The sequence below is a fragment of the Drosophila nasuta genome, chromosome X (assembly GCF_023558535.2).
Source record: "Drosophila nasuta strain 15112-1781.00 chromosome X, ASM2355853v1, whole genome shotgun sequence".
In the NCBI taxonomy this organism is placed as follows: domain Eukaryota; kingdom Metazoa; phylum Arthropoda; class Insecta; order Diptera; family Drosophilidae; genus Drosophila; species Drosophila nasuta.
Window position 1 is genome coordinate 8,058,287 of NC_083459.1, and position 27,773 is coordinate 8,086,059.

Consider the following 27,773-nt stretch of genomic DNA (forward strand, 5'->3'; position numbering starts at 1 on the left):
TGCTTGCTGCTGATTTATGTTCACCTGTTATTTTGTCAGCTGTCTGGAACTTTTTTGGCGCTCGTGACGCCAACTAAATCGTCATTGCGAGAAAGACCGATAGATGCCGCGACTTAGCTAGCAAATGACTTGCTGTATTTCTACGTGCTGCTCATTTATGTTCGCCTGGTATTTTATCTGCTTTCTGGAACTTTTTTGGCTCACGTGACACCGATTAAATCGTCATTGCGATAACGACCGATAGATGACTGCACTTAGCAAGCAAGTGACTTGCTGTATTGCGGTTTGCTGTTGATTGATGTTTTTTTGTGTTTGACAGGACTTGTTTTTGTTTTGCAAAGAAAATTGTGGGGTTACCTAAGAATTGGGCACTTCGATAACAATAAAAAAAATCCTGAATATTTTCAATGAAAATTGAAAACGTTTATTGGTTGTTTCTTGTTTTAATAATAAATAGACAAACAACTTAGGTCTAGATTCTACACACAAATAAACTTAGCAATTAAAAGAACATCCATACTTAGCATCAGCAAGCTCAACCGAATATATTCGAGTACAAACTGTTTAGTCCATTGCTGATGGTGGACAAGATGCCGTTGTCATTGGAGGCGGCTGTTGCATAGGGCGGGACACCTGGTCTATAATGCTGCGGTGCCTGCATGGGTCGATAAAACGATGGACCTCCGGCGCCAACTCCCTCAACGCGCTGTGAAGATAATGTTGTGTTAAGATACAAGTGTTTCTAGATTGAAAGCAACTCCGTCACATTTTATTGTCCACGTTAAAAAGCCAAAACAAATCATAACGAAACAGGTATTTCATCAATTTACAATATTATTTTAACAACAAGAAACACTTAACAATTAGTTGAATCTCTGAATATAACAATCGTAACCAAAACCAGGAAGATCATAAACAAAAAACCAGGAAGATATTTTGTAACAATATGGCATACGTGTGAGGTAAGAATTATTGTGATTAATCCTAAGGTATTGGTCAATAACTATTCCATTTTATTTCATACATCCTCTCATCCTACACCAATCATCCAAGTGCAATCTTGCCCATTTTTTCAAGGTACTACTAGTGGGACTAATTGGTTAGTTAGTTAGTTTCGTTTGTTAGTTATGTGTTAAGCCTTAAGATTAAAGCACTCGTGAGACTCATATTTACACGCCAGATAGATGGAGTGGATGCAGTGGCTCCGATCACATCTAATCTGTGGGCTGATCACGCAGATTACGCGCCGTTGTGCTGCGCTTTGGGGCGTTCGTAGTTGTCGTGGTGGAAGCGATTATATACTGCAGAAGGGATTATGCAGATATGGCAAGCAGGCAGGGAAGGAGAGAATTAGGAGTTACCATCACCATAACCATCACAGTGAGAAGAAACACATACTCTTGCAACGGGGACACTTACCTTGGATGCTTGTAATGTGACATTGAGCAGCGTGGGATGCTGTTCCACAATGACAAACTCGACCTCGCGTGGCGCATAGCCCTCGGCAAAGACCTGCAAATGAACAAAATTAAGCAACATTCTAATTGTTTATGAATCTTTCACACATCACCTCAGCCTTATAGTAGCCCGGTAGCAGTATGCGCCAGAACTCGCCGTATTTGGTCGTCTGGAAGCCCACATCACGTCCTTTAATCTTGATGGAAGCTCTCTCAATGGGCATGCCCGCCGGATCGAATACAAAGCCTTGGACGCCACGATGCGCCTCTGCTAGGAATTTAATTAGAGACTGCAAATAAATGGGATTAGCGTCATCTATTATTGTGTTGTTTGTTGCGTAAAACTCACCAGTTGATTGTCTTCCCAGTATTTTTTGAGCTCATAGGCTGGTGGAAATTTGCAGCACGAGATCTCCAACGTAATCTCCATGCAGCCGTACCACACATAATTGTAATCCTGCATGCCACCCGTCAATGGATACCAGGCAGCGCCATTTGTAATGCCATTTTCAAAAGCTGGCGTGGCCGACTTGCAGGCAACGCCTCGGGACATCTTGGCGTGATTGCGGGCATAGACCAGGGATAAATGCTTGAAAACATCGTCGTCGGGTGTCAGCGACGGCGCTGCCGAATAGGTTTGAAACACTGCGCCCAGGGGACATGTGGGCAGAAAGAGAGATTGAAAGCATGGGCGAGAGAGAAAGATTAGTTGAGTCGTCCCGGAAAAGGGGGCAAGACGAACGATTACTCACTCGCACAGAGCGCGGACGAACGGCAGATTCCTTTCAGCAGCCATATTGGTGCGAAAGCAAGGATTAAAGTTCAAACAGAGAGAGCATTGTGGGAGAGATAACTTTATAAATCGGAACCAAAAAACCAGTTGGCTAGACGAGAGCAACGACTGGAATTGTGGGATGGGAATAGGAATGAAATAGCTACTAAGCTAGGAACTGGATCGGGAACTAGGATAGGAACGAGGATTCGAACAGAGACTTAGGCACAACATTAGGAACTAAAGCAGGAACTTGGACGATGTTTTAGCTACAGATTGAGGCCGGAATTGTAACAAGAACTAATGCGACAACTTAAGCAACCAAAGAGAATGAGAGTGCCATAAAAACATGGATAGGGCAGGAGTCCTGCATAGATGTCAAAACAGCTAACAAAGCAGGGGCGTATGCACTTATGAGACTACTTACTGGAGTTGGGCGTGTTGTCGTACGGATAACTGGCAACTAAGGCGCCACCATGCAGACTGCCGCTCAGAACAAACTGTATTTTGGAGATCCAATCCTTGACCGCATCCGTTTCCGGCTGTCCACGTTTATTGTTCTGCTTAAAGTAATCCGGGAAATTGCGATTCAAATCAAAGCCACGCGCGTTGTAACTGAAGGAGAAAAGGAATATTAATTTGCAGTTAGCGAATGAGTAATCCAACCAAGACTTACCGCCCCTGACCACCATCACAGGTGCCTTCCTTCGATACGGCATAGCCATCGGGATTCATGGTAGGCAGGATGTGTATGCGTGTGTTGTCCAACAGCCATTTCACATACTGATCCGTGTTGTAGCTGCTGACAAAGTACTGAATGAGATGCAATAGCATCTCGCGACCCACCGGCTCGTTGCCGTGAATGTTGCCCACATATTTGACATCGGGTTTGCCCACCATATGCTCATACGGCGATGAACTCACGACCATTACCCAGAGATCACGGCCTTGTATCGATTTGCCAATCGAATAAAGTGCTGTTAGATTGGGATATCGAGCACTTGTGGCCCTGACAACGGACAACGAAAGCAACAACGAAACAATTTGGATTGTATTGAAATGATTATCAATTGATGAACAATGTTTGCGGTTTTCAGTTTTCGGTTTTGACGTACCTCAAGAATCGAGTGAGCTCCTCGTGATCGTGATAAACGAAATCCAGATTTTGGGCATCGGGTAGATAAGCTCGTGGTTCGGGCAATGCCATTGAAAGTGGCTCCGTGGATACGGTCTTGGCATTGCACAGATACTCCGTTGTGTAGAGCAACATCAGCAACAGCAGCTGGCCAACAATTGTGTTTCGCAGTATCATTGTATTGGCTTTGATGGCGATAAGGCGGTCAGGCGATATGACGGTATGACGCTATGGCCAAGGATGGCTAGATCAATAGCAGTTGGATAGATGGATGGATGGATGGATGGGCTGCTCAACCGTTGATGGTGACGTCAAGTCCACAAATGTGCAGTGCTGGCCAACGAGTGCTGTTGTTATAAGGCAAAACATCAAGATGGATGAGTTGTAGTTGAAATTGTGGTTGCTGTTACTGTTACTGTTGTTGTTATTGCTGCAACTGGACAACCTGTTGCTCAGCAAGACCAAAATGACCGCAACGCAACGCGAACGCTACGTGCTTCAATTTGGCCGAGTGCATTGGCCCCAACAAAACAAAAAAAAAAAAATAAATAAATAAAAACCTGGGCAACCAAGCGGAGGCACCCAGGCAAACGTGTTCCCCCAGGCGGTGTCTATCAAAGTTCATTGATTTCTCAGTATTTTGCGAGTCGTCAGACAGACAGATGGAGAGACAGATCGGCTGTCAGTTGAGACAGTTGGATTCGCCACGCGAATGCACAGCAATTAGATCAGTTTCTTGTCTAATCAGAGATATCAACCGGATGGGCAGCTCAATTATTTCTCTCGCTCTCTCTCTGTCTTCCTATCTAACTATCTCACTGCTCGCCTCTCCTCTTGTGCGATAAGATAACAGCCACCCCGGTGGGAACTATATAAACCTATAGACCTGATCTATGTCCGACCATAAATCGCTAACAAAATGAAGTTAACTGCAACTCTCGTGTTTCTCAGCGCTCTAATCGGTTGCTCTCAAGCCATTGCTGGCGGCGAGGATGCCGTTTTGGGTCAGTTGCCCTACCAGGCGGCACTCTCCATTGGTGGTTCCTACAACTGCGGTGCGGTGATCATTGCTGAGCGTTATGCGCTCACAGCACTCACCTGCGTCTGCTCCGCCGGCAAGGATACGGCGTAAGTAGCAAACAAATAAAAGTGCAATGCTTTAAAGATACGAAAAAACTGAAATACCGAAAGGATTCGCAACCGGTTTTCTACTCGGTTTATTTTTTTAATTTTTAAAAGTCTTGCACTTTAATAAAGTAGTGGCATTAGAGATGTTAACCCTATCGTCGAGGTTCCCTAATTAGTTTCGAAACAAGGAATATCCGAGGTTCCTTACTCAGTTTTCTTATAAGAATTTCATCCTGTTTTTCCTTCATCAGTTTTAACTAAGCTCCCGTGGATCTCACTCTTATTAAGAATATCCTGAATTTTCTTATTCAAATATTTATTTATTATTTTAATCCTGTTTCCTCTTTCTCGATACCCCTAGTTGGCCACCACAGCTATTCATGGTCTCTGCTGGCTCTGTCGATCTTTACAATGCCGCTCAACGCATACGCGTCGAGGAAATCACCCTCAGTCCCGACTACAATGAACTGAAGACCGGCGTCGCTCTGCTGCGTCTGGAGTCAGCTTTCGTCTTCAACAGTGATGTGAGTGCCTTGCCTCTGGCCCGCGAGAATCCTCCAGTGGGCGCCTATGTGGATGTCTCTGGCTGGGGACGCACTAAGCAAACCGACACCGACATGTACCGCACCCTGCAAGTTGGCACCGCCATCGTGGAGGCTGACCGCGAATGCAGCCTGGTCGACAATGTGATCGTGGACAACGATCAGGTGTTGTGCCTGGGACATGGCAGACGTCAAGGCATTTGCACCGGGGACATTGGCGGCCCAGCTGTCTATCTGGGAGAACTTGTTGGCCTCGCCGCTGATATGCTTGGCGAATGCGGTGGCATGTTGCCTGAACGCTTCATCAGCATTGCTTCCAACTACGATTGGATTCAAAAGCAGATGGAATAAACAGCAAATCAAAATAAAATAAAGATTCTTTCGACTGCAATCAATACAAAAAATGTGCTCTCTCTATCCAACTCAATCTTATCGGGGCACAATACGTTCAATTAGCGTCGCACTTCATCAGGCATGCCACATTGGGGCCTCTTCAAAAATCCTACTATCGCACCCCCTAATAGTTGTCCATTGTCCATTGTCAGTTGTCAGTTGTATAGATACTCGACAGCGTCTTCCACTTCAGCTTATCGCATGCCCACGCCTTTTTTTATGATACTTTGATTCCATTTAATTCATTATTAGTTGCGATGCTATCTGTTTAAATAAAAGGCAATTGTTCACTCGAGGGTTTTATTTTTTCCTCAATTGTTAACTCTCAATACTATCAATACAAACTTCAGTGGCTCTAAAATGTTATTTGCTTCAACTGTTGTCGTTGATCAGGAATTTGTCGGTTCAAGTATTTTATTCCTTTTAACTGTTACGCGATGTGCGATAAACTGACTAGGCGCTCCTACTTTTACAGTACAGAGTACAGAGTCTTAAAATATAAAATTTATGAATGAACATAAAAAATCAAGCTGATTGTTTGTGAATTCAATAAAAAAAATTGGCAGCTTCCATAATAAATAAACTATGTAAAGAGTTGTGCAATATTTTTAAAATCATATGTCGTCTCTTGGGACTTAACAATATGCAATTGTAACTCCAGACAGATTCATTACAAATGAGTTTTGAAACTCAATGAATAAGAGAATAAAATACTTAAGTTTATAACCTCTTAAATTTAAATTATGAGAATCGAATAAGCTTCAAGTTATATCAAATAGGTTAAAATGAAATTGCATCGAGAATAATTGCCAAAATTTTAATATTTAAATGTATATATTATTTATGACCTTAACCTTTGAGCTAGCAAAAACCAGAAAAGAATTTCAGAAATTGCAGTGTACAATTTTTTGGAGTCGAGTCTGAACGATAAAAAACACGATGATCTCATGCCTCTGCAATGTAAGTAGCAAAGATTTTTAGCCCCTAAAAAATACCCAAGGTAACCGGAACGCATCCCACTTCGAGTCTAAAACACGCTAACCAAAAGCCAAACAATTTTATTACAATACCCTTATAAAGTAACTAAATAAAGCAAATTGTGAGTTCGACTGCATAGATCTGAAGCTTAAGAAGATCTAAAGGTTCAGGGAGTATTCTCGCTGATCCAGTCACGATAGTAGGCAATATTGAGGAAACCATCGGGACTGCTGCTACCACAGCCGCCCACATAAAAGCTGCCGATGCCAACCAGTTGATTGTTGTAGACAGCCGGTGCGCCAGCATCGCCAACGCAAATGCCTTGCGCCGTTTGAGTATCTGTGGGGGCCAAACAGAGGAGACCCTCGTCCTGCAGATACAACTGCTGCTGACACTCGGCATCGCTGAGCAACAGCTGGGTGCCCACAATCAAGCGGTGGCTCAAGGCACCCGAATCCTTCAATGAACCCCAGCCGCTGAAGGTCAAGGTAACGCCAGCTGAAGGCACCTCAGTGGCTAAGGCAATGGGCTGGGTGTTGGCATTGAGGGTGAGCGGCGAGTGCAGCACAAGTAGCGCCAAATTATTCAGGCCATTGGCATAGGATTTGTGCACAACGATACTGGAGACGGTGACCAATTGACCGCCAGCGGAACGTTGAATGCTGCCAGCGCGGACAGTAAAGCTTCTAGCTGGATAACTGAGTGGATTAGAGCGGTATTAAAGTGGCGTATAAAATGACAAATGACTTCCAAGTACAACAGCTACCTTTCAATGCTACCGCCACGTGTGACGCAATGCGCTGCCGTCAGGACAACTCTATCGCTGATTAGGGCACCGCCACAGATGTGGTCACCTTGAAACTGGAGCGAGACGCTGTAGGGATGCGAACCCACGGCAGCCGATTCGCCATCGACCAGGCGACTCGACTGGGCGGCCACACAGCTCAGACAGAGTGCCGCAAGAAGACAGACGAGCAATTGCGACGACATTTCTGGGGGAGATTTTAAAGTCGTACTAATTGCCCGCCGGCAGAACCTTGCGACATTTATACGGGCGCCATTATTTCATTTTATTGCCCCAACGAAGACTCCAAATACGTGTTAGCAAATCTAATCGAGCGGGGTCAGTAATAAACAACATGGCCACTTATCGTTCAGCTGACCAGATTAGATGCAACTGTGGAACGAAGCGAACGTATTACCAATCAGTTTCCAATCCAACGCCATGATTGCCTCACGTACACTCTCCGTTCTCTGCATTTGCATTGCCTTAGGTCTGGTGTTGGCCTCGCCGCAGGGTCGTCTGCTTGGCTCCGAGGATGCCCAGACCTCAGAGTTTCCCTGGGTGGCATCGTTGCGTCTGAACAAGGCGCATGTCTGTTCGGCCAACATTATTTCCGCGACGCAACTGCTCACAGCTGCTCACTGTGTCTCCAATGTGGGCACCACACCGTAAGTTAACACTTTGTCCTGCTTTTTTATCTCCTCACTCACTGCAACTTTCTACTTCAGAGTTTCTGTGGATCAGCTGACGGTCCGTGTTGGTAGCATCAATCAATTTGCCGGTGGCAGTTTGGTGGACGTCAAACAGGTTGTCATCCATCCATCGTATGGCAACTTTCTGCATGACTTGGCCATTTTGACACTCAGTGAGGCATTGACCTTCGGCGACAAGATCAACAAAATCGCCTTGCCCGCCCCCGGTAACGATACCGACCCGGAAGTTGAAGAGGTGCCAGCGAATGGCACACCCGTCTATGTGACCGGTTGGGGTGAACAACTCGATGGCACCTCCAACTACAAGCTGCAGAAATCCAATCTGAATACGCTGAGCAAACCATACTGTGAACTCTCCGCTGGCTATGGCTACGATTCGGTCCTGTGCCTTTCGCATGCCGAGAACGAGGGCGTCTGTCGTGGCGATGATGGTGGCTCCGTGGTCGATGATGATGGTGTCTTGGTTGGCGTTGTTAGCTTCTTCTTTGGCAACTGCGGCACCAAATATCCCGACATCAGCACTCGCATCTCGTACTATTTGTCATGGATCGAGGCCAACGAGCAGTAGGATCTCCTGTTAACGGAGTTTCCCACAATCAACCACATGTATAATTTTTTTTGTATATTTTTTTTCAAGTGCATAAAGTTTGTGTTTCTTGCTGACGGGAATATTGAGCGCGTGTTGTACCTTGATTTTATGGGCGGTACGGCACTATAACTATACTAGATATATATGTGCGATTCGATCATTTTACAATGGCCATAAATTTCCCAGTTATTTTTTTTCGCTTGGTCAACTAAACATGTGTATATGGTCAATACGAGGGCTATCGATAGTGTGTTCAACTGCCAATCACACTGATAACAAGGCTGAGGCAAAAGAGAGCGCAAGGTAACCAAACGATAGCAAGTCAATTGCTTTTTTTGAGCTAGTCGCTGATCATAATGAGTCACAAGAGACAAGCCTTTGGCTATCTCTGGTTCTTCCCGTTAAGTTCTCAGTCAAACTCTTCGTCCCTGATTGTCCTCCAGCCCTGCAAGTGTTCCGTCCCTGCCATTACGCCTTTGCCCGCCCGCCTTTGGCAGCTACTGCCCGATTATTGCGAATTTTAGTGCCCACACAATCATAACAAATAATAACGCTGAAATTAGCTGCTGACTGAATTGACGGCTCGTTGCGATAAGATTAGATTTAGAGTAGCCAGGCCAGGCCAGGCCAAAGCGGAGTAGTGATAAGCTTTCCGTACGCTTTTGGCCTCCAATGGGGCGTCATTTGCTTTGCGCACTCGACAACGACAAGATGATCAAGCTAACCACTGCACTATGCCTGCTCATGCTCCTGGCTGGCGTCCACTCCGAGACGCCACAGGGTCGCATTTTGGGCGGCGAGGAGGCGGCCAACGATGCCACGCCCTATGCGGTGTCACTGCGCGTGGACAATGCGCATGTCTGCGGAGGCAGCATTATTACCGCATCCAAGTTGCTCACTGCCGCCCACTGTCTCTATCGCGATGGCAAACTGTAAGTTAAAACCTCTATGGAGGCACACATTTTATAGAATAATAAATAATAATAATAATAACTCGGTGGTGAATAAGTTAGTTTTCTGGAGAGTTCGCCTATGGAGACTAAACATATGGAGAGTAGCTCTCTGTGGACTAACAGACTACTATTCAGGAGACACACAATCCGGAGACTAACCCCTTGAAAACTAACTCTCTACAGATAAAGCTTTTGGAGACTGATACACTGAAAACTTCCCTTCGGGAACAGCTTTTTGAAGACTAAGCTTCTGGAGATTGATTCACCACAGAGAAACTACATTTCCATTAAACCCCAGTTGACCAACTCTCCGTAGATCTAACTCTATACAGACAAACCAAATCAGTTGATTAACCCTTTTATTTCCGCTCTATCGCAGCATCGACATCAGCCGCATTTCAGCCCGCGTTGGCAGCCCCAATCAATATGCCGGCGGACACGTTGTGACCATTGCTTCCTATTCCATCCACCCGGACTATGATGCGCTGGTTAACAATTTGGCTGTCATCACATTGAACACAGCGCTGGAGTGGACAGATCGCATCAAAGCCATTGAATTGACTGGCGCCGATGAGGCGTTGCCCGCTGAAGGCGCTGAGATTAGCGTTGCCGGTTGGGGCACCACCGTTGATGGCGTCTCCTCATTCAGGATACGCAAACTCAACCTTACGTTTGCCTCCGATGAAGTCTGCTTGGATGCCTACAGCGATCACGATGCCAGCTCGAGCTTCTGCCTCGCTCATGCCCTTAAGGAGGGCACCTGCAATGGCGATGGTGGCGGAGCTGCTGTCTACAATGACAAAATATTGGGCGTCGTCAATTTTGTGGTCGGTGCATGTGGCTCACGTTACCCCGACGTGTTTGTTCGCGTCGCCGGTTATTCCGATTGGCTGCAGGAACAGTTGCTTGCCTAGATACCGAAATGAACAAAAAAATTCCAGCTAATTATATAACCATTAATCCCTAACTATAATCTGTGGTGGAGTTTTCTTTCAGCGGGTGGCAGCGAAAACTTGTTAAGATCTTTGTCCAAGTTGCGTTTCAGACTCCAAAAATGTACTCTATATTTGCTTTTTGTGTATTTTTATAGCAATTATATTCAGATCTATTTGTTGGCATATGCTGCATTATACTTTTATGGTATCCCTTAGTTTTCCAAGAAGTCTCTCTCTGGCATGAGCTATTTTCAAAGAATTCCTTGAGAGAATTCCAAAGAGCTTATCGACTTGTTTCTCCAGCATACTCATATTTCATTCTTTCCCTTGTGTTGTGCTTCTTCTGATTAGTTGAGGCATTTCGCAGAAATTCCCTTTCCAGTCTCACGCCCTGAAATTTCTGCAATTTCCCCGATGTTTTAACAGTTGCAACAAGCTTTAAATTAGACGATAAGTTGATTATTGATATCGCTTATGGATAGTCCGCGATGTGACCTCAGTCAAAGCGCTAATGGCGTTGATAAGAGAGCCTGAAATAGCTACAATTTAGATCAACTTTTATGACTAGGCCACATGGATAAGATTGACCCTATTTGTAGACGGAAGCCAATAATTTTAATTACATCATTATTAGTCGAAACTTAAAATTGCATAATTTAATAAAGATGAAATGAATGAAGGAGAATTTTAAATCTATTCTATAGGAATCACCTGAGCTCTCTGCAATCAAAATGTTGGGGAAGTAATTTGCCTTGTTGTGACGCATACGCGGCGATGAATTCGTTGTGAAATGTGTTGTCTATATTTATGACTAGACTAGAAATTATTTGTGATCCAGATTGACAAGAAACTTGCTTTCAATCACTCGTGATTTGTAAATCACAAGACTAAAAATACATGGCAAAAATACTGGCGAAGAGTCTACAAATAAAAGTCCAAAGTCTGCAAAATTCAAAACAATATAATTGAGCCTACATAATCTCTCGTAATTTTAGTTGAAGATCTTGAGATCTTGAAGAACAGCTTTACATCCTAAGAAAAGAATTAGCAATACTTCAGTTATGCAATCTAGTCTTAAGGCGCACTCAAGGTCTTTTAGCAACCTTAAAAATATTAAACGCAAGATCAATGAAAATTGTTGAGTAACTAAGCAATTTACAATCTACAACAAGCATTAGTATAGACACAAATATCAGCAATGCTATGATAAGGAGTGAGCTTAAATAGTGGACAAAACGCTTCCTGGATTTTCCCCAGAATTCGCGTAATTCTCCCACAATAAAACAATAAATTTAAAGATTGGAATAAAACCCATGACGGATAAGCTCGCTCGCTTGCTCGTTCAATTAATAAAATTCAATCGGATTATAATCACTAGAATTGAAATAAATCTTATCACGTGGCGATAGATAGCTAGATAGAAACCCGAGACGGCTCTCCGCATAAATACATTGACTTTACTGCTATAACGTTTCACTTTTCAATCATGTTGCGAGCTGTAATATTTATATTTTGCGCCTGCCTCGCGTTCGCCTCGGCTGCTCCACCAGTCATCGAGGGTCGTGTGGTTGGCGGTGTGGATGCCACAATCGGTCAATTTCCGCATCAGGTCTCGCTGCGTCAATCCGGCTCACACATTTGCGGTGGCTCCATCATCTCCCGCGATTACATCCTGACGGCGGGACATTGTGTCAGCTCCCAGTTTGATAATGGCACAGTCTCATCTATGTAAGTATTCTATTCTCGTATTCTGGTGAAGATCTATTGTACAATCTTAATGCTGTTCCTTGCAGCACTCCCGCCTCGCTGCTGAGCATTCGCGCTGGCACCTTGGATCGCTTCTCGGGCGGCATGCTCATCAATGTGGAAGAGGTGCATGTGCATGACCAATACAACAGCTTCTGGTTCGATGTAGCAGTCTTGAAACTCGCCCAGCCACTGATCTTCTCCAGCCAGCTGGCTCCCATTCCCCTCGCCACAGAGGACACACCGGCCAACAGCGACGTGATCATCTCGGGCTGGGGTCGTCTCACCACTGGCGGCGATATTCCACGCACCATGCAATGGAATACACTCAGCGCCATCTCCAAGTTGTCGTGTGCCCTCTCTATTGCCGTCTACAGGGACGATATGCTCTGTCTGGCTCATACGTCGGGCAATGGTGCTTGCAACGGAGATTCTGGTGGGCCAGCGATCTTCAACGGAGAACTTGTCGGTATTGCGGGCTTTGTTGTCGGTGGCTGTGGATCCTCGAGTCCCGATGGCTATGCTAAGGTCTTTTATCATCGCGACTGGATTATTCAACATGCCAATTTGTAAACAATTAGTTGTGCCAATAAAAAATGATAAGTTAAACTACCTAGATGTTAGCGCTTGCTCTTTAACTTAGGAGCCACCTGCTTTAAGAATTATTCTTGGTTTAAGTTTGCTTTTGAGGAACCTTTAGGATAACACCAGTTCTACGTTATAACTAAGTCTAACCTAGGGTTTGGATCAGTTCAAATTTTCTCCATTTACTTAGTCACTTTCTCCGACTTCGTCTGTAAGTTTGGTTTTTCATCAAGTTACCTTCAATTTGAAAGCATTCTTATGTTAAAGTTCATCAAAAGGTTCCCATTGTTAGTGGTGTTAAAATAACACATCTCTTCAAAGTATTGTTTATAATCTTAAATAAGCCTTAAAACAACTTCAAATGTAAACAGTTTGTAATTGGTTCATCTTTTTTTAAACTTGGGAACCCCTTCTACAAATGGTTGCTCTAATTAGATCCTTGCTTGCTTTCCTCATATATCGCTTCGACCCTCGCCGATGAGCGAGGTTGCGTCGCAATTCAATTATCAATTGGGCTTAGTCGAATACACATGATGTGATGCAGGGCCATGCTGGTGTTAATGGCACGTGTTGGGTAATTAAGGTGCTCGTTATATGCAAGTCCGATAAGCGAAGTTACCCGCCACCCTCGATGATCGATTTGACTGTGGCTAACATTGACACTGACATGCTGCGCGTCTGATGAGTCCGGGCCATAAAAAGCACAGTTGAGACGGCATTGAGCACACAGACATCCGGGAGTAGTTCAATGTCAAACAGGTGTAGTATGCAATTGCTGGTGAATCTATTGTTGCTCGCGCTGAGCATCGGCGACAGCTGGCAACAGCTGACGACGGAAGCTGATCTCGATTTTGAGGAGCCAGGCTTCTCCATTGGACCACGCATCGTGGGCGGCCGCCGAGCACGAGCCGGTCAATTCAAGCATCAGGTATCGTTGCGTCATCGTGGCCAGCACACCTGTGGCGGCTCAATCATCTCACGCAACTACGTCCTGACGGCGGCACACTGCGTTCAATTTGGCTCCAATGTGTAAGTGTAGTGGAAATTGTGAGAAGAGTCAGTAAGGTATCTCCATCCGTTTAGTGTTCCTGCCAATCAGTTGGCTATACAGGCGGGCAGCCTGAATCTCAACAGCCATGAGACCTATGTGGATGTTGCCAAAGTCAATGTGCATCCCAGATACAATGGTGGCGGTGTTGGCTACGATGTTGCCGTGCTGCGTCTCAAGTCCAATCTCAATTTCAATGCCAACATGGGTTCCATTGAATTAGCTCGCAATGATCCGCCCACCAACTCCAGCGTCTTCATCTCCGGTTGGGGTGCCATCTATCATGGCGGCCCCATCTCCAGGGAACTGCTCTACATCCAAGTGCTCAGCATTAGTCGCAATCAGTGCACCAGTCGCTACATGCGCAATCTACCGGAGACCACCATGTGTCTGTTGCATGGCGCCAATCTTGGCGCTTGTCACGGCGACTCGGGCGGTCCGGCTGTCTACAATAATCAGCTGGTGGGCGTCGCTAGCTTTGTCCTCGGCGGCTGTGGTCGCGAGGCACCCGATGGCTATGAGCGCGTCTCTTACCTGCGCAACTGGATTGTCGCGAATGCCGAACTTGGCAGTGCATAAAAAATGCTTATACTATACTTGACTAAATAAATTCAAACTTTTTCAATACTTCAGCAGAACCTAATAGACTCTCTTGTAATGTTAGTAAGGGTTCTAAGACGAATACGAAATTCTAGATACTCATTTATAGTTCTGGAACTTTAATATCCTACAGGAAAACGTTGAACGATTGCTTTGCTTAATAAATCCAAACTTTTTCAATACTACAGCAGAACCTAATAGACTCTCTTGTAATGTTAGTAAAGGATCTTAGGCGAATAAGAAATTTTAGAAACTCATTTATGCTCATGTGATTTTAATATCCTACATAAGGAAAACGTTGTAGGATTGCTTGACTTAATAAATTCTAACTTTTTCAATACTACAGCAGAACCTAATAGACTCTCTTGCAATTTTAGGAAAGGTTCTTAGAAGAATACAAAATTCTAAAAACTCAAGCATATGACTTTTATATCCCGCCTAAGGAAAACTTTTAAGAATTTAAATATGTTTGCAAATACGATTTCAGAGCTACTATTTTAGTAAAGTGTCTCAAAGAATACTAAATATATCTTATTTATTTGAAATCCCATCTACGCATATCCCACATATGGAACACTTGGAACATACAAAATACAAAATATATTAAGTTGAAATGGGATAACTGTTCTATGTTCTTTGTTTATAGGGTATACAACAGTCAACTTGGCCAGCAAATTAAAGGACTTGTGACTCAGCTTTGCAAATTATCTGTGTTTAATATATGCAAGTTTTCATCTCATTTTAGCACTGGAATTCCCGGAACTCGTATTCTCCATTTCCGTTTAAATCCAAAAATAAATCAAGTTCTTTTTATCGTTGTTTGAATGGCGTTAAAAGAGTGTCTCTCTGAGTTATCAGAGCGTAGCTAGAGCTCAGCCCATTAACTGACCCGCCCCGCCAGCCATCGCCCCTGTGACCCTCTTGTCACCAAGAGGAGGCCATCAACAACAACAAAAACAACAACAACAACAGCGCTAAAGACAACTATGTGGAGTGTCGACCAGCGACCCCATCAAATCCGTCAGGTACAATTTGTGAAAGTGAAAACTACATTGAGAGCAACTCTGGATGTTTGGTGTGTTTATTCAGTAATTTTCCGTCTTTTTTTTTAATTTTCGTTTTTTGTTTTAGTTTTTTTCCAGGCATTACAAACCACTTAACCACCAACATGCCCCCTTCCCATCCTAACCATCCCCTTTCTCCGACCACATACTCGTAAGTCGGCATTTAATGATTTTGTTTTGGTTTTCATTTAACTTGTCTCACATAATTCGTAGTCGCCAGCTTTTGAAGAGATTTTCCTTCCATATTTTATTTCCATTTCAATTTCCTCCCTCCTTGCCCCCCGCAATAACCCATCCCTGCGATTCGTAATTATCGTACGTGGCATAGCATTTGTCAGTTCATCCATCTCGCAGCCAAGTGTAAAATGCGGCTTAGCATGCAATTCATGTATGTTGAAATCGCAGTTGCCAAGTCATCGAACTCATTAATCCCTCTATAATGCGAGTACTCTGCATACTGATTGCCCAGAAGACAAAAAACTCACTTTGATATACAAATTGACGCGATGGAATCGTAAATACATATACTTTAAATATATATTGAAACTACTAAATAGATAATTTAAGATATTTTAAAGAGAAATAGTAATAAAAAAAAAGAAAATCTTTATAGAAGTTCATGATGGAGATGATGAAACATAGCATGACATTTATTGTATAGTTTTCTTTAAGTACTCTCATTATCGCTTGCTTTCTATTTGCTGCAACAAGAGCACCCTGTATAAAGAAGACTATTCAGATAAATAGAAACTAGTTTACTTTCAACTTGATTCCCAACATTTGTTAATTCCAAAAATACTTAGATATTTGTTTTCTGAATAATTGATTTCTATATTTGCAATTCCTAATGCAAGCTTAAGCTTCTGGTTATTAGTCAGTTAAATTTTAAACAATGGCAACGAAACTGTAAGTTACGCTGAACTTTGATTGCACAATATGCAAAATCTTATGTTGGGATTTGTTCTACGCTCCCTTGCGATGGTGAGGAAAGTTTCTTATAAAAATTTTAAAAGTTGTCTCTCTTAAAGTTACTATAAGATAATCTTTAATTTTGTGAAAATAAGAAAATAATCATTTGGGATTTAGAGTTCAAAGGTTCAAATTTAGCTTAACTGTTGCAGCGATTAAAAAACTAATTAAGAACTGTTAATTTAAGGAGAGATCTCTCATCGGGTGCAAATGCATTGGCAGTAACGGATTTTCGATGCATTCAAATCGACGGCAATCGAAGTGCAATCGATAGCAGTGGAACTTGTTTATCGGCTAAACGAAGATCCAAAAGAAGAGCTTGGGGCAATTTCACCTGTGCCACTTCCACGACAAAAAGCAAATTCACATGCATTTCGATTCGCATGTGGCACAACTACAGTTAAAGTTGCTGCTGCTGATATTGTTGTTGTTGTTGTTGTTGTTGTTGTTGTTGTCGTTGTGACTGCTGTTGCAATTGGATTTTGCGTTGGCATGGAAAGTAATCAAAATTGAAAGCGCGCTCCTCGCCCCGCCAACCACATTGGAAAACAAAAAATGCAACCAGATTAAGTGGCTTTTAATGGACATTTATGCAGCCTGGGGAAGGGGCGAGGTAAGGGGACCTGAAGAAATGCCAAAGGCAAGCAGTGATGATCAATAGCGGGGCCTCAGAGCGCACTTGATAACGGGTTTCTAAATCCGGCCGCAGTCGACGTCGACGGCGACGTCAGCTGGTGACGCAGCGTAGGAGAAAAGAGGGGCGAGACAGAGCAAGAGAGAGAGAGAAAAGACAAGAGTGGAGTCGACAGAGTTAACCCACTAACCTTGTTACTGTTTAATGTCTCGTCGTCGGCAGAGTCTCTCGGTCGTGGTCGTGGTCGTCGCATTGAAAGTAGCTGTCAAGTTCAATGCTGGCGCTGCTGCTGCTGTGTTGCTGCTGCGACGGCGACGACGACGGCGACAATGGCCATGGCGGAAGCGTCAGCAGAGAAAGCAGTGCGAAAAGGACATGACGCGGAGAGAGTGACGTCGCGACGTCAGCAGAGGCATGCGCACTTACTTACTGGGTTAGTAGTGTGTGTGATTCTCTGTATGTGTGTGGGGTAGGCGGAGTGTACGGGTGGCTGCTGCCAGACTCTCGTTTATATAACAACAATAAACTGCATGCAGTTGCTGCCGACGTCGTCGTCGTCGTTGTCGTGGTTGCTTGCAATGACCTTCACCTTGGCAATGGTAGTGGCAACACAACTACAACTGCAACAGAGCTGCTGGCCTTGTCACTGTCTATGCTCTACTGGAAGGAGGTGGCAACCTTGATCTTCAAATTGTGCACGTGCTTGCACATGCATTAAGTTCATCAACATACTATATACATATATGTATAACAAAAAGGTTAATTTACCTGCACTTTTCAGTTGCTTGCGTTGCTGCTGTTGGCGTCGCTGTCACTGTCGGCGTCGCAAAACTGCAAATAGAATATTTGCATAAAAACAATCAGCTTTCAATTCAATTCATCGCTCTTGCCGGGCTTCCAATTTCTTCACACACACAATTCCAATTTATGTCGCCAACAACAAAAATGTCATGCTCACAAAAAAAACAAACAATAACAAAATAGAAAAATACACACAAGGCGCATCCAAATTCTTAGGCGTCAAAAAAAAAGCAAAAAAAAACAAAAGTTTCTCTTTACGCCTACGCAACGGCAACGAGGAGGATGATAGTGTAGAGGGGAGGGAGGAGGAAATAGGTTCAATTAGCACGCACCGCACACGCACTGTGGTGAGGCCATAAAGCAGCAACAATGGCCAAAAGAAAGGGGAACGACAACAATAACAAACCACAAACAATGTAAATAATCAACAAAAATCGTTTTGCTTTAAGGAAGCGTGTCTTTTGCTTCTGCTTGAACTTTAACCGTTTTTTTTTTGTGCTTCTTACTTTCGAAGCGTTGCGAGTGTTTTCGGCGGTGCGAGAGAGACAAACTGCTACTAGAGAGAGAGTGATTGCCAAAGAGGAGCAAGTAAAACGCGTCCGTTAACCAGCGCCGTTAAAGTTCGACTGACAGACACTGCTTGTGCTCTAAGCCAAAAACCAGACAGCGGCCGTGGACGTCGACTCTGGCGACTCTGGCGACGCTGGCAGAGCGGCTGGCAGCAGCAGCAATGGCATCCGGCGCAGCGTCCGACAGTTTGGCAGAGCTCGATTTTGATTTGATATAGTACATAGTATATTACAAATATCACTTGGAGACAAGAACATTAGTTTTATGTTTAATGTGAAAATTATGCCTGCTTTTGAAACGTGAAACGAGAAAACGCTCTTTACTTGCAAAATTAATAATTGGCGCAACAAAATCGGCGTCGCCGATTCGGGAGCACAATGGTTCCTTTTGTATTTTGCTTCATTTTTACATTACATTTGAAATTTTTTATATTTTCACGTTATTATTAACATTATCATTCCAAATTACGAATAACTTAAATAAAACTGAATTTAAATTTGAATGCAGTTAAGTTATCGCGCTGAAATTTGAAGTTTTAAACATAACGGTTACTAAACAGTTGCACCCGCTGGTTCACGGATTGTAGCAGTGCAGCGTAACAGTTTGCTGTTAACGCAGCTCAACAGGCGGCGCGTTAACAGTGCTATTAACAGAAAGGGCGGAACAACAACGGAATAATTGCACTCAAAATGCGCCGAACTAGTTCGGTTAGCTGGTCGGCTAGTTCATTTGAACAAGCTCGCCGCCGTAATTTGGAATTTTTTTGTAGGCCAAACGAAATAGTGATGCAATTTTGTTGTTTTGAACGGGGAAAGTGAAAGTCGGTGATTTGATTGCGCTCTCTATTGACAATCATAGAAACGTGGTGGCGGTGTTTGGTGCTGCTGGTGTTTGTAGTTATCAAAACCATTCCAAGCACTTGGACCGACGATAACACAGAGAGCAGCGCTTCGCTTCGTTCAAAAGCGGTTCCAAAAGGTCAACAACAAAAAGCACGAGGGACAAGGGGGCAAAACAAAACACGCGATTTGCCGGGAGAGAGAGAGAAGTGTAAGACGGCAGTCGCCAATGTGCACGCGACTTGGAAAGTTGCGCGCGTAACTGCGTCCAGCCCAGTTTAACCTCAAAGCACGCACAAAAGCGGAGACCACAAATCCAGCATCTGCCAAAAACACAATCCACAATCCTCAAAAATATTCCACAGCATGCAGCGCCTGATGCCGGCTGGATGGTGTTTACCCTTTAGGGTATCCACCACCACAAAAGTGAGTAGCCAGCCAGCTAGCGCATGCCAGCAGTGAACGATGTTTTGAAAACAACTAACAATAACTTTCTCTTCTCGCCGTCAGGTGGTGCTCTTCTCCCTAACTGCCGGTGTGGCGCTTATGGGCGTCTTATCGCGATTCCTACGGCGTCGCAAACCGCCGCGTCCCACACGTCGTCCCAGAAAGTATACGGGTCGTCGCACCCGAAACAGCATGCGCAGTCCCAACGATCTGGCATCGATAGCCGGCTCCAAGGCGTCGGCAAGATCGGGCAGCCCGGTGGGTTCAACGCTCGCCTATTCGGATCGCCTGTCGCTGGCATCGGGCTCGATTGGTGTCGGTGCCCAGATCAACAATCAGAACCTCACCGGGCCCGTGGGCATGACACAGCTAACCGCACAACAATTGGGTGTGATGGGCATGGAGGCGTTGGATACGGTTATTAACTTTTGGGAGGATGCGCTGGCCGCTCACTATTCGCCGGGCGGTGTGCCCGCCTCGTTGACCACAGCGGAGGACTCGGAGTTCTGTCGCGAAATACAGAATCTGCTCGAGATGTCCTATACGCTACAGGAGCAGAGCGAACTGCTCTTTCTCGATCAGCGTTCGGTGCTTTTCCGCGAGGAACATTCCATTGATGAGGCCGAGGAGGATGGATTTGTTGCTGCCGGCGATAATAATGATGACGACGATCGGCACTCGAGGAAATCGGGCAGCGTGCTCAGTCGCGCTGGCTCTGATCCCAATTTCGATTCGGCGGAAAGTTTCGCCTCGGCTCTGGATCAAGTGGCTGATCTACGTGAGTTCGATGGCTTCATTGAGACGGCATACGAGGAGTATCCGCTATTCCAGACCGCGCTCAGGCATCACGACGAGTACACGGTGCCATGTCGCACCATACGCTCCGAATTGATGCACTGCAGCAGCGACACCGAGTATTTGGCCAAGTTGCATTGCGTGCGGCTTGCCTTTCAGTTTCTCTTCAAGGATGCGGCCGTGGGTCAATGGATCTGCGATGCCGGTCGACAAATACTGACCGATCTGTTGTGCCTGAGCGATAAGGACACCAAGGAGTTTCTCGTTGGCTACGAGGATATGGTCAACTTCCTGCACGATCCCAACAATTGGCCGTGCATTCAAATGGAGCTCGAACAGCGCAACGTCAAGGCAATGACATTCTACGACATTTGCCTGGACTTTATCATTCTGGACTCGTTCCGGGATCTCGATGCGCCGCCAGCCAGTGTCACAGCTGTTGTCCAGAATCGTTGGCTATCCAATGGATTCAAAGAGACGGTAAGAAATTATATTTTTGTGGTAACAAACTTTCAATTTACGTAGAAGCGAAGTTCTTAGGGATCAATTATTTAGAAGATACTTTTTCAGTTAAATCACTTTTTTCAAGATAACTAGGATATTCTAAGACAAGTATAATCAGCCAATTTGACAACAAGTATAATTTTCTTCAACCAGTTTGAAATATAATAGAGGAAAAAAAAATATATTAAGAAAAACATAAAAAGAATAGAAAGACATATATAGGAAAAGGATATAAAGAAATCTATATTATAAAATTTTAAACAACAAATATTAAACCAGTTTGAAATATAATATAATAGAGGAAGAAAAAATGTATTATGAAATACTTAAAAACAAGAAAAGAAAGAGATATTATATTAAACCAGAATGAAAGGAATATAATAGAGAAAAATATATATTATGAAATAATAAACAAAAGAAAGAAAAACAATTAAACGAGTTTGAAAGAAATACATTATGAAATAAGAAACAAAGAAACAAAAATTCTCTTAACTAACCTGTCCTAAGCAAACAGCTCTTCACACATAAGGCTATAATCACAGGTCAATGACTTTTTGATTGTTTCACTTTCGCTAATTTAATAATAAATCTATAGTATTCGCTTCACACACACACGAAATTGAAAGTATTTGTTTAGCATATGAATTGAATTTGTCTTAATAATCACATTTCTTTTCGTAGGCACTTACGACGGCCGTTTGGTCGGTGTTGAAAGCGAAGAAGCGAATGTTAAAGTTCCCCAATGGATTCATGGCACATTTCTATGTGATATCGGAGCAAATATCACCGTTGATGGCGTGGGGCTTCTTCGGGCCTAATGAGAATTTACGCGACATTTGCCACTATTTCCGGGAACAATTGCTGTCCTTTTTTGGATGACATCTATAGCTTCCAGAAGAGTCGATTCACCACCATCGAGGAGTTCTCGGAGGATGTGCTGAAGCACATGCAGACGCGTGTCAATAATATTGGCGTCAAGTTTAGCCAGTAGACGAACTGAAGAGGGAGGGACGGGGGGTAAATAGAATTCTGATTAGTTGTAGTTATAATTGGGATTATTATTGTTTGTTCAGTTAAGGATTATGGCTCAACAAAGGACATGGCCAAAGCGTTTTGTTTTATCTGCTTTGATCGCTTTACACTCCCAACAAAAAACAAAAACAACGTTGACTAATTTTAATAGACACACGCATACATTAAAACTCACACACATATTATGATTAAGAGAATCGCATTAAAGTCGCCCAAAAACAATTGTAAAATAAAACTGAAAACTGTTTACTTGACTGTCGCCGCGCAAAGCAAATGAAAGCAGCTGTCAGCGCCAAACAGTTGGCGTCTCCAATTGCAACAGCCGCCAGCAAGCTGGCTGATATTATCCTCTTGACTTGGCCAGTCAATGTTGGCAACTCGTCGCCACAAGATGTGCTGCAGAGGCTTGGGCTTCAGCACCGGATTCGTGGCCTTCTGTGCATTTGTAAGTAGCAAGAAATCAAACATTGCTTTGCTCCTACATCTTAAATTAATTTATTGTCCTGCAGATCTGTTGCTTTGCTGCACTGCACATTCTCAACAAGATTGTGCATATCGATGAGAAGACAGCCCAAAGCACCGAGTTCCAATTGCCATTCGATGCAAGAGATCGCTGCCAGCAGACCTTCATTGTGGATGGTGCGGAGGGCGGAGCACATCTCACCTGGCTGGAATTGTTCTACATGAAGTGGACCCTTGTGCTGACCATTTGCTATACGTTCACGGTCATGGTGCTGATACGTGCCCAGTACTTGAGTCATTTCGATATCAATTTCATTACCTCGAATGCGGTAAGCAACATTAAGTTAAGCATTAAGTTTATCGCTTATTCAACTTCCAACTTTGTGGTTTTCATGTAGATGATGTTGGTGGGCGGCGTTTTGTCCGTGGTTCTGTTCAGTGCCACCGTTATACTGCATGACAGGATGCCCTTTATGGAGGACTGGTGCAATCAGTTTATCGTTGGATTCATGTATTTCATTGCCATCAATATCTGTCTCGCTGTTGTCTTCTTTCTCATCCACTCCTGTCAATATTACTTTCAAATGGAGGACAACGGCATCTGAGCTTCTTCACACACTTTATAGCCACAAACAGTTACTAAAACTAGCTTTACAAAAGAGGATATAAAGTAACTAAATTTCTTTATCAATTCGAGTCGAACAATTTCATTGTAAATGAACACAACTGCATTTGTGTACTAATAAGGTGTATATTTATTTATTGCGTAGTGGAAAATTAACTATATTCATTCTGATCTTATTACGAGAACTTTTTCATTTGACTACATTTATTCCAATAAGTTTAATCGAACTGAAACGCACAAGAGTTGAAACTAAAATTGTTTGTATATACTACAACTAAGAGTTTGTATTTGCTTCGTTAGTAGGACTCACTTTATTATGATTCTATAAATAATATTGTTATGCAAAACTTGGCAATTGTTTATATCTGGTTACACAGATATTTTCCCCTACATTTATTTAAAATAAAACCAAATTTGTATACAAAAAAAACATATAGACACGTTTATTCGAATACATGGTACAAAAAAACGACAGACGAGTGTGATAAAAAAAAATTACAAAACATAATAATTATTTTAATAATAATGATAATAATAGTAGTATTATGCATATGTAGCGCCACAATTATTTGAACAGTGCAACAAAGAGACTCTCTGTATATTGGCTTGTGCGTTATCTTTTTAGCCGATTCTGATTCATGATTCTTGATTTTCTGATTCCGATTCTGATTGAGATGAACTGTTTTGTTACATTACATTACATTGATTGACTTGCTCGAAAGTGATGCGCTCTCACTCTCGCCCTCTCTCTATCTCTCTGTTTCGCTTAAATGCCTCAGGCTTAAATGCCGCGATATGATCGATGTGCCAGGAATGCGCTTATGAAGTACAGCACCGCATTGACCAGGCCCAAAATGCCGGCTGCCATGTAGGAATCATGCTTGTAATCCTTCAACTTGATCAGCAGCAGGGCGGATGAGACAACCAACAGTATAGCAGCCACCGAATGATAGATTAGTTCCTATATTAAAAGAAAAAGAAGAAGAAAAACACCACAATTATTGGGAATCCAATCGATTCAATTGATCATCACTTACATAGATCGTTTTGGCGATCAGACCGCCCGTGCTCAACGATGTGAGACAGGCGAGGAATAAACAAAATGTCCCTATCATAAACGTTGTGGCCATCAGGTAATGGAACAAATCCTGTGGGCGATAAGTAGCAAAATACCTTGCATCAAAGTTGATGGCCATTATGGTGACAATGGCGACGCCAATGATCTGCATGAGAATGAAAGTAGTTAGAAATGATGATATATAGTACATATTTATGCATGTATTTTTCACTTACCAGCTCGAAGAGCTTCAGAAGACCAGGGAACGTCTTGAGGTAGCCCGTATTCAACACAATATAGGAGGTGTTGGTGGTGCTGGTCGTTGTGCGTGTTATGGTCACGGAGTGAGACATCTTGGCGGTGGTTGGTTAAGGTGGGTTGGTTGGGGCTGGTCGGAATAAATGAGAAATGAGCAAACACAATGAGTCACAAATTGAATATAATTATTAACCCTAGTTTTCATTTTAATCAGAATAAAAACACAAAAGCATTGAAGCGATATAACAAAAAAAATCCGACTTTTATCGCGAACTTATATTATTTTCTAATATTAATAAAGTTTGATATATATTATATGTATATCAAAGTATATTATTCATAAATATTAAATAGATTTCTAATTTTTATAAAGTGCAATTGATGATTAAGAAATACAATAATCAGACCATTATTAATAATTTCATATATGTATGTTATTTAAAGAATAATTCTGATTAAATTTATGTTATTTAATTATTTATATTTTAACCAAAAGTATAAATAATTTTATAAGTGTAGTTCTAAGAAAAATTAATATTTGAAAGATATATGCGCATTACTTGGGTTATTTTTATAAAGTTTCAAACTGCAATTAAATGCTGCAAGTGCATAGATATTTGTTTTTCTATAATTTTTGTTGTTGTTTTGTTGAATGTGTTGCCCTAGCCACGCCCATTGTTGCCTCTAAAAGTGTTGTATTTTTGGCCATAGATTTTGTTATTATTTTTTGTCTAAAATTAAACATTTTCAATGCCGGCCTCGATGAACGCCAAATGCTATTGAAACATCGCAGGAGAAACTAGAAATTCTATTTACTGTCTATTCTACAGATTGCTTGGCTATATACACATATGTATGTGTGTGTGTGTGTGTGTGTGTATTGGCATGACTGTATTTGTAATTTGTATGTCTCTCATCTCATCTCTATAGCTGGTGTCGTGACGTCATGGACTTTATGGTCGCTGGCTTTTGTGTTTTCAGCAATATTTCGATGGAAACATGAAAATCTGTTGAATCTACGACTATATATATATGTATGTATGTGTATATAGGTCCATATTATGAATATCTACGCGTGGACTCACATATACATACATATGCATATACATATATATGTAGATATCGCTCTATATGTATTTTCGAAATGGGGGCGCGCATTAAAGTATTTTTTTTTTTGCGCAAAGTGTTGAGCGAGTGGAAGCAATTGGCGATGTCTTATAGATCGAAATGTGTGTACTTTATAATATATACATACATATTATTTCAAAATCTGATGATGTACTACTACTCGACTCATCTTTCCAATTTGATTAGAATTTCCCGAAATCACGATATCTATTTGCAAGAATAACAATGAAAATAGGTCTAGACCAAAAGCTTATCACATTTCATGTTGTTTTCTCAGGCGCTGTCGCCAGGTCTATAAACGAACGGCATTAGTCAGTATCAGAGGCTGAGTATTTAGATCCCCCAAGTCAAAACAATGACGCCATACCATATATCCATCCATACCATTCATCAATCAACCATTCCAAAGCAAACATCAATTCAGTCAGCCGTGATGACGTAACAATTTACAAACATCGCCTCAAATGTGGAGACATTGAAATTCAAGTTTTTTTTTTTTTTTTTTTTTGAAAATGCCCAACCCTCGACAATAACAACAACAGCGAAACGAAGAAGAATTCAAAACAAACCGAACCACATTTTGATGCTGATTAGTGAGCGGATTTCCGTTGCGCTCTCGAGGGCTGCATAATAATTTTTGAATGTTTTTTTTTTCTAGTCTTTTGAAACCACAAAGCACAACAAAAAATTTATATGTCGAGAAAAACAAAAGCAATATCACAAGAGGCGCCGGTTTCTTTCATTTTTTGTTAAAAACATATCATGATATCATACGCCAACTATGTGTAAGACAAAAAGAACGAAGAACAGCTTTTTAAACAACATTTTCGGGGGGGAAATTTGATTCCTCGTAGCCACGAATTTTTGATAACAGTAATTGCCACAGTGAGTCTGAGCAGTTGTGCTGCACATTTTGTGTGTAGGCAACACTGCATTACGCAGCTTGTGCGACATTCCAAGGTAGAGTGAGATCATCATCATCAAAGGTTTGTTTGTTTATGACCTGATTGCTTACTGATTTGACCATCATTTAATCATCGTTTTTTTTGCGTTAGCCACACCTTAGTATTCTAAGATTGTTGCTTTATTTTCTTTTTTTTTTTTGGTAACACACTCACACACACACCAATTTTGAAAAGAAACATATATACAAATGTTTTACTGTATAAATCATACGATCGAAAAAAAAGTGTATAATTTCGATTTACTTATATGTATGTAGAACTTAAGGCATGCGATCGTCGTTGTCGTCGTGTGCTTACTTTTTGGACTCACGAAATAATCCGTTGATTTAGTTTAAAGAAGCTTGTTCTTTTGTTTTTGTATTCGGAAAACGTTCGTTGTCGAATTTCGAGAATTGTTTTTTATTTTGATATTTTTGCGTCTTGGCGCGCTCACGTTTAAAACGAAACTGAAACTACGAAAATATTTTCAATTTCGTTTACGCCTTTTTGTTGCTTTTGCCAGCAATGGCCACAGGCAACGTCGGCGTCAACGCACACGCCAGCAGCGTCAAAATATACAAGCACGTACAAATCAACAACAAGTTGCTGTTGTTGTTGTTGCTGCTGCTCCTACTGCTGCTGGTTGGAGCAGTAAGCAACAGTAGCGTCGTCGCTGTGGAGCGACTCATTCAGCGCAACGATGACGTCATTATGTCACTAAACCAAGCAGCGCAGCCACAATACAATATGAAGCACAAGCAATCGCAATCGCTATCGAAGAAAACAATGTCGAGCGACGTTTTTTTTTTTACTATTATTATTATTGTGCATAGTAGCCTTAACACACCCCCGACACGCACAGGTCGCCATTGTAAAGCTTTTAAATGTCTCATCACCCATTTACAAATTATCTCCAATAAGAAGAGAAAGCTTCTTGAGGGAGAGAGCAAAAGTGCCCTACTTGCTGCTGCTTTTGTTGTTGTCCTGCATTTGCCGCTATCTCATAGACATTCTGACTCACTCGCTGTGCAAGTGAGAGAAGAGTTTGTAGAGTGGGAGAGCGCCGAATGAGTAATGCAATAGTAAAACAGGTGTATGTATGTATGGCTATGTGTGCATACTCGTATGTATTAACTGCGCTGTGTGCTGCTGCTCTCTTTTAGCCTCAAGGAGAACGTGAGCAAATTTCAAAAATGTATGAGACGTTTATGAATTAGCTTGTCTCCATGATGTCGTCACACACACTAAGATGCATATGTGTGCAGTTATCGATACGATTCATCGTT

The 27,773-nt window shown here is 42.5% G+C and overlaps 10 protein-coding genes across 15 annotated transcripts; 7 read left to right on the forward strand and 3 right to left on the reverse strand.

The window, feature by feature from the left end:
- Nucleotides 1-409: 409 nt before the first annotated feature.
- On the reverse strand, nt 410-18,460 carry LOC132795849 (carboxypeptidase D). Of its 6 annotated transcripts, none has more exons than XM_060806759.1 (10): nt 18,333-18,460; nt 17,794-17,856; nt 3,345-3,711; nt 2,906-3,238; nt 2,657-2,844; nt 2,210-2,239; nt 1,807-2,102; nt 1,571-1,747; nt 1,420-1,512; nt 410-706 (listed from the first exon to the last, which is right to left on the reverse strand). In XM_060806759.1, exons 3-10 carry the CDS (start codon nt 3,539-3,541, stop codon nt 536-538), a joined length of 1,485 nt encoding a protein of 494 aa, XP_060662742.1. In that variant the 5' UTR covers nt 3,542-3,711; nt 17,794-17,856; nt 18,333-18,460; the 3' UTR covers nt 410-535. The 6 variants fall into 6 exon arrangements, with proteins under 6 accessions (XP_060662742.1, XP_060662741.1, XP_060662744.1 ...); XM_060806758.1 differs by having other exon boundaries at nt 2,210-2,250; nt 2,656-2,844; XM_060806762.1 differs by lacking the exon at nt 410-706 and adding an exon at nt 740-1,301 and having other exon boundaries at nt 2,210-2,250; nt 2,656-2,844.
- LOC132795856 (serine protease SP24D) lies at nt 4,254-5,385 on the forward strand. Its single transcript, XM_060806769.1, has 2 exons — nt 4,254-4,492; nt 4,854-5,385. The coding sequence occupies exons 1-2, from the start codon at nt 4,284-4,286 to the stop codon at nt 5,383-5,385; spliced, it is 741 nt and encodes a 246-aa protein (XP_060662752.1). The 5' UTR covers nt 4,254-4,283.
- LOC132795855 (serine protease SP24D) lies at nt 5,208-7,440 on the reverse strand. Its single transcript, XM_060806768.1, has 2 exons — nt 7,172-7,440; nt 5,208-7,103 (listed from the first exon to the last, which is right to left on the reverse strand). Exons 1-2 carry the CDS (start codon nt 7,393-7,395, stop codon nt 6,572-6,574), a joined length of 756 nt encoding a protein of 251 aa, XP_060662751.1. The 5' UTR covers nt 7,396-7,440; the 3' UTR covers nt 5,208-6,571.
- Nucleotides 7,598-8,593, forward strand: LOC132795851 (chymotrypsin-1). The gene is made up of 2 exons (XM_060806765.1): nt 7,598-7,857; nt 7,918-8,593. Exons 1-2 carry the CDS (start codon nt 7,631-7,633, stop codon nt 8,468-8,470), a joined length of 780 nt encoding a protein of 259 aa, XP_060662748.1. The 5' UTR covers nt 7,598-7,630; the 3' UTR covers nt 8,471-8,593.
- Nucleotides 9,203-10,358, forward strand: LOC132795485 (trypsin beta). Its single transcript, XM_060806222.1, has 2 exons — nt 9,203-9,423; nt 9,824-10,358. Exons 1-2 carry the CDS (start codon nt 9,203-9,205, stop codon nt 10,356-10,358), a joined length of 756 nt encoding a protein of 251 aa, XP_060662205.1.
- LOC132795854 (serine protease SP24D-like) lies at nt 11,847-12,734 on the forward strand. Its single transcript, XM_060806767.1, has 2 exons — nt 11,847-12,107; nt 12,173-12,734. Exons 1-2 carry the CDS (start codon nt 11,866-11,868, stop codon nt 12,696-12,698), a joined length of 768 nt encoding a protein of 255 aa, XP_060662750.1. The 5' UTR covers nt 11,847-11,865; the 3' UTR covers nt 12,699-12,734.
- Nucleotides 13,428-14,396, forward strand: LOC132795852 (serine protease SP24D). Its single transcript, XM_060806766.1, has 2 exons — nt 13,428-13,739; nt 13,794-14,396. The coding sequence occupies exons 1-2, from the start codon at nt 13,459-13,461 to the stop codon at nt 14,335-14,337; spliced, it is 825 nt and encodes a 274-aa protein (XP_060662749.1). The 5' UTR covers nt 13,428-13,458; the 3' UTR covers nt 14,338-14,396.
- A 673-nt stretch (nt 18,461-19,133) lies between the features above and the next one.
- LOC132797223 (mitoguardin) lies at nt 19,134-21,968 on the forward strand. The gene is made up of 3 exons (XM_060808827.1): nt 19,134-19,661; nt 19,746-20,957; nt 21,663-21,968. Exons 1-3 carry the CDS (start codon nt 19,602-19,604, stop codon nt 21,858-21,860), a joined length of 1,470 nt encoding a protein of 489 aa, XP_060664810.1. The 5' UTR covers nt 19,134-19,601; the 3' UTR covers nt 21,861-21,968.
- A 353-nt stretch (nt 21,969-22,321) lies between these two features.
- LOC132797227 (uncharacterized) lies at nt 22,322-23,447 on the forward strand. Its single transcript, XM_060808832.1, has 3 exons — nt 22,322-22,458; nt 22,523-22,804; nt 22,874-23,447. The coding sequence occupies exons 1-3, from the start codon at nt 22,381-22,383 to the stop codon at nt 23,078-23,080; spliced, it is 567 nt and encodes a 188-aa protein (XP_060664815.1). The 5' UTR covers nt 22,322-22,380; the 3' UTR covers nt 23,081-23,447.
- A 115-nt stretch (nt 23,448-23,562) lies between these two features.
- On the reverse strand, nt 23,563-26,962 carry LOC132797228 (uncharacterized). The gene is made up of 4 exons (XM_060808833.1): nt 26,806-26,962; nt 24,394-24,545; nt 24,138-24,323; nt 23,563-24,061 (listed from the first exon to the last, which is right to left on the reverse strand). The coding sequence occupies exons 2-4, from the start codon at nt 24,508-24,510 to the stop codon at nt 23,882-23,884; spliced, it is 483 nt and encodes a 160-aa protein (XP_060664816.1). The 5' UTR covers nt 24,511-24,545; nt 26,806-26,962; the 3' UTR covers nt 23,563-23,881.
- Nucleotides 26,963-27,773: the final 811 nt, after the last annotated feature.

Excerpts from the sequence above, each read along its gene's own strand:
- LOC132795849 (XM_060806758.1), bottom strand. The coding sequence starts at position 3,541 with ATGATACTGCGAAACACAATTGTTGGCCAGCTGCTGTTGCTGATGTTG. Across the intron at positions 3,239-3,344 it reads GAGCTCACTCGATTCTTGAG|GGCCACAAGTGCTCGATATC; the intron begins GTACGTCAAAAC and ends GTCCGTTGTCAG. Across the intron at positions 2,251-2,655 it reads GACAACACGCCCAACTCCAG|GCTGCTGAAAGGAATCTGCC; the intron begins TAAGTAGTCTCA and ends CGCACCAATATG.
- LOC132795856 (XM_060806769.1), top strand. The coding sequence starts at position 4,284 with ATGAAGTTAACTGCAACTCTCGTGTTTCTCAGCGCTCTAATCGGTTGC. Across the intron at positions 4,493-4,853 it reads TCCGCCGGCAAGGATACGGC|TTGGCCACCACAGCTATTCA; the intron begins GTAAGTAGCAAA and ends CGATACCCCTAG.
- LOC132795855 (XM_060806768.1), bottom strand. The coding sequence starts at position 7,395 with ATGTCGTCGCAATTGCTCGTCTGTCTTCTTGCGGCACTCTGTCTGAGC. Across the intron at positions 7,104-7,171 it reads CGTGGCGGTAGCATTGAAAG|TTATCCAGCTAGAAGCTTTA; the intron begins GTAGCTGTTGTA and ends TAATCCACTCAG.
- LOC132795851 (XM_060806765.1), top strand. The coding sequence starts at position 7,631 with ATGATTGCCTCACGTACACTCTCCGTTCTCTGCATTTGCATTGCCTTA. Across the intron at positions 7,858-7,917 it reads TCCAATGTGGGCACCACACC|AGTTTCTGTGGATCAGCTGA; the intron begins GTAAGTTAACAC and ends TTTCTACTTCAG.
- LOC132795485 (XM_060806222.1), top strand. The coding sequence starts at position 9,203 with ATGATCAAGCTAACCACTGCACTATGCCTGCTCATGCTCCTGGCTGGC. Across the intron at positions 9,424-9,823 it reads CTCTATCGCGATGGCAAACT|CATCGACATCAGCCGCATTT; the intron begins GTAAGTTAAAAC and ends GCTCTATCGCAG.
- LOC132795854 (XM_060806767.1), top strand. The coding sequence starts at position 11,866 with ATGTTGCGAGCTGTAATATTTATATTTTGCGCCTGCCTCGCGTTCGCC. Across the intron at positions 12,108-12,172 it reads AATGGCACAGTCTCATCTAT|CACTCCCGCCTCGCTGCTGA; the intron begins GTAAGTATTCTA and ends TGTTCCTTGCAG.
- LOC132795852 (XM_060806766.1), top strand. The coding sequence starts at position 13,459 with ATGTCAAACAGGTGTAGTATGCAATTGCTGGTGAATCTATTGTTGCTC. Across the intron at positions 13,740-13,793 it reads GTTCAATTTGGCTCCAATGT|TGTTCCTGCCAATCAGTTGG; the intron begins GTAAGTGTAGTG and ends CCATCCGTTTAG.
- LOC132797223 (XM_060808827.1), top strand. The coding sequence starts at position 19,602 with ATGCAGCGCCTGATGCCGGCTGGATGGTGTTTACCCTTTAGGGTATCC. Across the intron at positions 19,662-19,745 it reads GGGTATCCACCACCACAAAA|GTGGTGCTCTTCTCCCTAAC; the intron begins GTGAGTAGCCAG and ends TCTCGCCGTCAG. Across the intron at positions 20,958-21,662 it reads CCAATGGATTCAAAGAGACG|GCACTTACGACGGCCGTTTG; the intron begins GTAAGAAATTAT and ends TTCTTTTCGTAG.
- LOC132797227 (XM_060808832.1), top strand. The coding sequence starts at position 22,381 with ATGTTGGCAACTCGTCGCCACAAGATGTGCTGCAGAGGCTTGGGCTTC. Across the intron at positions 22,459-22,522 it reads TCGTGGCCTTCTGTGCATTT|ATCTGTTGCTTTGCTGCACT; the intron begins GTAAGTAGCAAG and ends ATTGTCCTGCAG. Across the intron at positions 22,805-22,873 it reads ATTTCATTACCTCGAATGCG|ATGATGTTGGTGGGCGGCGT; the intron begins GTAAGCAACATT and ends GTTTTCATGTAG.
- LOC132797228 (XM_060808833.1), bottom strand. The coding sequence starts at position 24,510 with ATGTCTCACTCCGTGACCATAACACGCACAACGACCAGCACCACCAAC. Across the intron at positions 24,324-24,393 it reads TTCTGAAGCTCTTCGAGCTG|ATCATTGGCGTCGCCATTGT; the intron begins GTAAGTGAAAAA and ends ATTCTCATGCAG. Across the intron at positions 24,062-24,137 it reads TGATCGCCAAAACGATCTAT|GAACTAATCTATCATTCGGT; the intron begins GTAAGTGATGAT and ends CTTTTAATATAG.